Source organism: Pteropus alecto, unplaced genomic scaffold (assembly GCF_000325575.1).
Source record: "Pteropus alecto unplaced genomic scaffold, ASM32557v1 scaffold71, whole genome shotgun sequence".
In the NCBI taxonomy this organism is placed as follows: Eukaryota; Metazoa; Chordata; class Mammalia; order Chiroptera; family Pteropodidae; genus Pteropus; species Pteropus alecto.
In genome coordinates this window covers 8,930,401-8,938,661 of record NW_006433024.1, presented here as the reverse complement: position 1 = coordinate 8,938,661, position 8,261 = coordinate 8,930,401, and the positions used below count along the sequence as shown (strand labels likewise).

General features: G+C 33.3%; 1 protein-coding gene across 4 annotated transcripts in view; it reads left to right on the top strand.

Annotated features, from left to right (window-relative positions):
• The window catches only part of IMMP1L (inner mitochondrial membrane peptidase subunit 1), a 59,940-nt gene that overhangs the window by 1,787 nt on the left and 49,892 nt on the right, over positions 1-8,261 (top strand). For all 4 annotated transcript variants that reach the window (XM_006907999.3, XM_006907998.3, XM_015586411.2 and 1 more), the window contains exon 2: positions 6,728-6,840. In XM_006907999.3, coding sequence (XP_006908061.1) covers positions 6,777-6,840 — 64 coding nt within the window. In that variant the 5' untranslated portion in view covers positions 6,728-6,776. The remainder of the gene's footprint in view (positions 1-6,727; positions 6,841-8,261) is intronic.

The window sequence follows — 8,261 nt, the reverse complement described above, 5'->3', positions numbered from 1 at the left end:
ACTAGACTTTATCTTTGGTATAACATTATCATAGAACAAATTAATTTGTCTTATCATTATTATTATTATTTTACAAAGATAGAACCTTTGCTCTCAAAGCAAATAATCTTAAATACTTGAATTTACCAGTATGTAGAGTTGAACATAAGACGTTGGAATATGTGAAGAATTTGTGGAAGGAAAGAGTTAAAAAGGTATATGTTTAGGTGTGGTGTTAATAATGATTAATAACAATCGTTTAAATAAATCCCAAGGAATGTGATAGAAGAAAATGGATTGTCTAAAAGCGCGAATGGGATAAAAAATGGAATCAATTAAGAGATTACTATAAAGAGTAGAATTGATATGGTCAAAGAAGGTTGACAGGAGGATTCAAAGATGACTGACAGGTTTCTGCCTTGAGCAGCTTTGTGGATGGCAGAAGATAAAGAATAAAGAGGAACAGTGGAATTTTATAATGGTGGTGTTGGTTGTTTTAGGGAATGAGAGATCACAAAACGACTTTAAAATCTTTTTTGAATGGGTTTAATTGGAAGTACCCATGGAGTATTCAAGTACAGATGTCCAATACACAGTAGGCTATGTGAGAGAGGGATCTCTAGATGAAACATAGATTTGAAATTAATTAGCACATGGTGGGAGTTTACTCCAAGGGAATAGATAAACTCACCAAGGAAATGTATACTTTAGAATGAGAAGGAAAAAATAACTGAAAATGAACTTTGGGGAACACGAACATTTAAAAGCTGGTCAGAGAAACAAAGTAAAATAAGAATTGGGACGTGATTATTTGATTTAGTAATAATGGTTTATTTTGGCTTTGTTAAGGGCAGAATAAAGGGTAGTAATCTGAAAAGTCAAATAATATTTAGAGTTGAAGGCAAGTGAAGTTGAATATTCCATAAAATCAGACCATTTTACATTTTAGAAAGCTTTTCTGTGAAGAGGACATTGAAGGAGATGATAAAGATTTAAGGGAGCAGATTTGTTGTTAGGCAATAAAGGGACTAGAAAACAATTCTAGACAATTGATAAGACAACCTGAATGAGGTAAAAGAAATGGAATATTGAGCATAGGAGAGAGGAATTGATATATGAAAGGAGGGACAATTCAGTGGCTAAAGGGTGTAAAAGAAAACTCTCTTTCTTCTGCTTTCTGCCATTAAATCTTGGAGTCCTTAAGACCGTTTTCTTTTTTTATTCCATGTTCTTACCTTCATCTACTTCCAGGACCTCAGTTATCATTTATATACTAATGACTAACATTTATAATCCAGATTGCTTTTCTGACCTCCTGAATAATAAATTCGGATACTTACTTTACTTGTTCTTGGAAGTCTTAGTGGGACCTCAAAATCATAATGCCCCAGACTGAACTTCCTTTGCTGACTATTTGTAGCATTAGTTGTCTAAGCTAAGAACCTCACTACACTCAATTCCTTTCCCAAGATTCATTTCACCATATCCAGTTCATTACCAAGACCTATGGAGTTTTCCTCTCAGTAGCTCTCCTATCCATTCTAGTGCATTTAGCCCTCGTCTTTGGTTCTCCTGCAGTACGTTTCCATTCAAGAGCCATTCTGATCTTTTCCAAATATAAATATGATCATATAAAAACAAAATTTTTTACCGACCTGCGTATAGTTCCTTCTACCTACCTCTCTGACCACATCACTTTATGAATTCCTTTACTTTGTGCACCTTGACATTCATTTATTCTCCTGTACTGATCATGTTCCCTTCTTCCAAAAGGCTACAGTTAACAGAATCTATTTATCGGTTAAGTTCAAATCTCACTTCAACCTACACATCTCAGTAAAGTCATCTCACCATCCTATCAAAATGAAATCAGTTCCTATATACCAACAATGAACGAGTGGAACTAGATATTTAAAACACAATACAATTTACATTAGTAACCAAGAAATGAAACACTTAAGTATAAATCTAAAAAACAAAAAACAAAACAAAACAAAAAAATCAGAACAAGATCTACATGAGGAAAACTACAAAACTCTGATGACCTAAATGGAGAGAAATTTCACTTTTATAGATAGGAGACTCAATATTGTCCCGATATCAATTCTTCCCAATGTGCTCTATAGATTCAATGCAATCCCAGTCAAAATCCCAGCAGATTACTTTATGGATATTGATAAGCTCATTCTAAAGTTTCTATGGAGAGGAAAAAGACCCAGAATAGCCGACAATGCTGAAGAAGAACAAAGTCGGAGGACTGATGCTACCTAACTTCAAGACTTAATATAAAGCTATAGTAATCAAGACTGTGATATTGGCAAAAGAATGGACAAATAGATCGGTGGAACAGAGTAGAGTGCCCAGAAATAGACTCAACTATATCAACTGATTTTTCGCATTGATGAGCGAATGCACTATAATGGAGCAAAGATAGTCTCTTTTACAAATAATGCTGGAACAACTTGACATACACATGGAAAAAAAAATCTAGACACAGATATAAAAAAATAATCTTATATCCTTCACAAAAATTACCTCAAAGTGGATCACATACCTAAAAGTAAAATGTAAAACTAAAACTAGAAGATAACATAGGAGAACATCTAGAGAACCTTGGATATGGTGATGCATTTTTAGATACAACACTGAAGACGTGATCCGTGAAAATTAGTAAGCTGGACTTCATTAAAACGAAAAACTTCTGCTCTGTGAAAGACAATGTCAAGAGAATGAGAAGAACTGCCATAGACTGAGAAGAAAATATTTGTAAGAGATATATCTGATAAAGTACTGTTATCCAAAATGTATAAAGAACTCTTAAAATTCAACAAGAAAACAACCTGATTTTAAAATGACCACCTACCAAAGAAGATACAGATTACAAAAAAGCCTAGGAAAAGATGCTTCACATCGTACGTCATCAGGGAAATGCAAATTAAAACAACATTGAGATACCACTGTACACATAAGATAATGGACTAAATCTGGAACACTGACAATACCAAATGCTGGCTAGGATGTGGAACAATAGGAACTCTCATACATTGCTGACAATGCAAAATGGTACAGCCATTTTGAAGATTACTTATAAAATGAAACGTACTCTTTCCATACAATCTAGCAATCATGCTCCTTATCCAAAGTTGAAAACATCCACATAAAAACCTGTATATGGGTATTTATAGCAGCTTTATTCATAATTGTCAAAACTTGGAAGCAACCAAGATATCTCTTAGTAGGTGAATGGATAAATGAAATGAGTTTCATCCAGACAATGGAATATTATTTAGACTGAAAACAAATGAACTGTCAGGCCATGAAAAGACATGGAGGAACCTTAAATGCAAATTAAGTGTAAGAAGCCAATCTGAAGAAGCTACATACTGATTTCAACTATATGATATTATGGAAAAGGCAAAACTATGGAGACAAAAGATCATTGGTTGCCAGAAATGGTTGGGGCAGAATGAATAGGCAGAACACAGAGGATTTTTAGGGCAGTGAAAATATTTTGTATGGTATTATGATGGATATATGTCATTATACATTGGTTCAAACTCATAGAATGTACAGCACCAAATGTGAACCCTATAGTAAGCTATGAACTTTGGGTGACTATAATGTGTCAATGTAGGTTCATCCTTGGGAAAAAATGTACCACTCTGGTGAGTGATGTTGATAATAGGGGAAGCTATACATGTGTGGGGTCAGGAATGTGGGAAATTCCTGTCCTTTCAATTTTGTAACCCTAAAATTGTTCTAAAATTAAAAAAAAGGCTCTAAAAAAATAAACATCTCTTCCAAATGAACTCAGCTATATAAAATCTAGTCTGAGAGTTCCATAAGCAATGTGTATATATATCACCCTTGTGGCCACATAGTGGGACCATTTCCACAAATATTCCAGTGAGTTGGTATTCTGAGAAGTCTTCAGCTACAGTGGAAAGACTACAGCCACCTATTGACATAGCAGTCATGGTGGGCAACTACTAGTACTCCATGACATAAATGGATACTCCTTTGTTTGGACTTTCAGTGGCTTTTCTGAGACCTAGTGCCTGTGTTAGTGAAGGTAAAGCATTTCCCGGAAAGAAAGATAATGAAAATAATTTTCTAGTGTAGTATTCTAAGGTTAAATTTTAAAAGATAAAATAAGCAAATCATATGTCCTGTTTTTTATTAACATTTCCTAAATGACCTCACATGGAAATAGTGAATTACCTTTATGTGTGAAGATCATTTTTCGTTACTGAACATTGGAACATGTTCACTTTAGAGCTGTAGTCCAATCTTGATTCTCTAATCAAAGTAGTTATGTTAGCCCTCTCAGCTGGCTAAACGTCTTGGGCCCTGACAATATATGAGTTTTCTAAGATAATAGAAGTTTTCTCTGCCATCCTGTTCACTTCCTCTGAGCCTTCACCAGAATCTCAACATCTCTTTCTACCAGTCTCTCCAAGGCAATATACCAACAGTCTCTTTTTTATTTTTAGTTATTTGTTAACATCAACACACTACTTCCCAGTTCCAAAATTTATATTAATTTCCTAGGACTTCCATAACATTTCACCACCACAGAGTTGGTGGTGAAACAGCACAAATTTACCTTGTCACAGTTTTGGATGGCAGAAGTCCAAAATCAAGGTGTCGGCAGGGCCATGTTTATTTCAAAAGCTCTAGGAGAGAACCCTTCCTTGCCTCTTCCAGCTTTTGGTGGCTCCTCTGGTTTGTGTCAGTGTAATTCCAGTCTCTGCCTCCGTTTTCACTTTGTCTTTTTCTCTGTGTCTGTGTCCTTTTCTGTCTCCAATGAAGACATTCTCATTGGATTTAGGGTCCACCCTAATCTAGTATGATCTCATGCTTATCCTTACCTTAATTGTATCTGCAAAGACCCTATATCCCAATAAGGTCACATTCTTAGGTTCTAAGTGGATGTGAATTTGGGGAAAGTGGGGAGTACTACTACACATACTACGGTCTCTTGTTAGATAAGTAAGGGTACTATATAATCTATGTATAATCTTTAAAAATTTCAAAGCTCATGTATATTTCATGATGAGATTGTTTTACAATATACTAATACCGTTAGAGGGTGCTGAATAGGAGAAGCATTTTTTTTCATACTTTATAATACTATTATTAGAAGTGAGGGATTATTCAATGTGTCCTTGCTTTTTAGTGAGGGTATTGTACACATGTGCATGCACAAACAGCACTAAAGTTCTGTTGACTTGAAAAAGTTAATTACTCAATATTCACATCAATGTAGTAAGATCTTAAATCACCTTTTTATTAGAATAGTGGTAGTCTCAAATTGACTGGAATTAAGTTTGTGAGGTTATATTTCCTTGAGATTTTGGGTTGTTTCAAGATTAACTCCAAAATGTTTAATGAATTCTTCAAATATTTAAATAATTCAGAAGAAAAAATATTTTTGCAAGTACCAGCAATGCAATTTAAGTATATTTAGTTGAGTCCTCCAGTCAGGTGAGATTGTTAAGATCAAGCACAGTGCCTGTAAATGGATGAAAGAATATATTTAAGCAGACTGGTGTTACAGAAAAAAACTCACTTTTAAGAGTCCTAAAATTAAAGGGGAAAAGATAGTAGGATCATAAAGAGAGATTGAATAAAATAAAAATTGGGGTTGAAACAGTAAAGAGGGAAGATTGGCAGAAATGAGCAAGTATCAGAAAATGAAATGAACAATAGCAAAGGCAAGAAATAGGATAAGAAGAAGACTTTGAGAGCAAAAGATAAAAATAATGCCATGAATAGCTTACTGATAAAGGATAGAAGATTAATATATCAGAATTTCTCTCAGTTTCAGTCAAGTTACTAGAGAATCACCATAGTCTTGATATCATACACTCAAGATTCTCATGGCATTTTCCTAGAAGAAAATAGGGTCCGTTTTACATATTAAGTTTCAAATAAATATATTTTTATGTTAATATATTGATATGTGATACCATATAATGTAAATTAGATATAATTACATATTTTAAGATGACTTCATATGCTGTTTTAATAGCAAAAATTTAGTTTTTGGTGTAGATGATCAACTGTCATGTGTAACTATATAAATAAAGCAAACTTAACATTTCAAATAAAATTGGAGAAAACGTTTTTCTCAGAAGAATTGACTTGGAGTCATTATAGTTGAATATGAGGCAGGTTTTGACATCAAAGACGTTATTAAACATGTGTTTTGCCTTTGTCATGTTATAACTAGTCACAAGGTTTTTCAGCAATATTGTATGCATTCTTCCTATTCAGTAAATATCTGACTCATAAGTCTTAACACACTAGCATTACAAACTACTTCTCTGCTGCTTCTTTGTGCTTAAAGTTGACCATAGTTATTCATACTGATATTTACAAATGAATGGTATTTCCTTTCCATTACCTGCAAATTGTTCAGAGGAATTTGATATATCAGAACTGTATGTGGTTGGCTTATCAGCTTCTTCAAGTGCATGAACACAGTTTTCTCTAGGTTGATTGATATGTCACACACTTACTTTCCTCTTCTATTTTAAATTCCCTCATAGATAAAGGACTTTAATATTCTGGTTTTTAAAAATCATTTTATCCAAAGCGTCATTGAATGTTTGAATTCAAAATCCCATTGGCTTGCTAAAGAGGAAGATGCATCTTAACTGAGAGACATTTAGTCATATATTAATTCAACTCAACATGGATGAGAGAAGCCTTTAACTAATATAATTTTGATTTTTGACTTTAGGAATCCTGAAACCAGGGATCACGCATATTTGTTTTGAAACATGCTTTAGATGTTTTTTTCTGGAAGCCCTGCAACTATCCTAAAAACTGAATGTATTGTGGATCAGACTTATGGTAAGTGGGCTTTTTTCTTCTTTTTTCTTCTGTCCGTTTGATGTTCTAGTTAAGTCTTATGGATGTTGTAATGCTGCTCCCTGCTGGACATTATAAATTTTTAAAGTTGGCACTTAATAGATGGGCAAATAACTGGTTAGCTGGACTTGCTAAGGAGAGGAATCCTTGGTTGCATTCACAAAAAAACATCAGAAGCAACTCCATTATCATAATGAGTCTTACCATTGCCATTATGTTGATATCTGGAGCGTGATGAAAGTGCTGAGAGTCTTGCTTCTCAGTTTCATTGTCGGCTTCCTGTTTAGTGTCATCAAAAAGGTGTAACAAACATATATTGAAGATACTTGTAGGTAATGGACCTTTTATGATTTCTTAAATTATGTGTGTGTTTATGTTTGTAATTTTAGTCAGTTTTAAAATTATTATTATCTCCTAATAAATTCCCTGTACTTTTGTTTTTCCAAAGGATATATTTAAAACAGCTCCAGTATAATTTAAATTGGGCATTGTTAGGCCTGTTTTGAATGAGTCACCCTACATTATATTTTATACAGTGGACTTTAAGTGTAACTCGTTTTATATATCCATCCTATAATCCAGCAATCATGTTTTCTAGAACACACAGTGAACGATACTTACAACAGCATGACACTGGGTTGGACCTCAAGTGTTATGTCTGTGTCCATCCTAAAATGAACCCTCACATTATATGCATACACAGATGCTCCCAAAATTGTTTTAAAACACGTGAGAGTTAAAGTTGTTTTTCTTCCTACTTTTGAGCTAAAATGTATATTTTTGGAGAGTACCCTGCATAAAATTATTGCCTGGATGTAACGTAGATTTTTTTGGGAAAGTAATCATACATTTCCTTCAACAGAAGAAAAAGTGTCATAAACAACACTGAGCTAAGCAAAGATTTAACAGGATAACTGATCTTATACTCTTTAACAGCCTGATACTTTTTTGATAGCCATTGGGAAAACCTGTGAAATCTACTTTTAATTAGAATTGTGAATTAAGCATGGTAATTTGTTTCTTTATATTAAAGTATTGCAATAAAAATTGGAAATATAGACCAAGAAAAAGAGAAGCCCTCTCTTCCTTTTCTGTAAGAATATGTTATTTCAGAAAACATATTTAAAAATTTTTATTGTAAAATATAACATTGTGTAGAAACATAAATGTATAGTAAAATGAGTTAAGTATAAAGCAAACATCCATGTTATAATAGATCATTACTGGCATCCCAGAAACCCTTGATATAATCTTCCTTTTCTTTAGAGGTAAACAAAATGTCCTGATTTTTATGGTAAGTATTTATATAATTTTTTGTATAATTTCATCACTTTTATATGTATTTATTCCTCAGCAGTGTGTTTACTTTTTTGTCTCTTTTTAATCTTTATGGAATCATATAT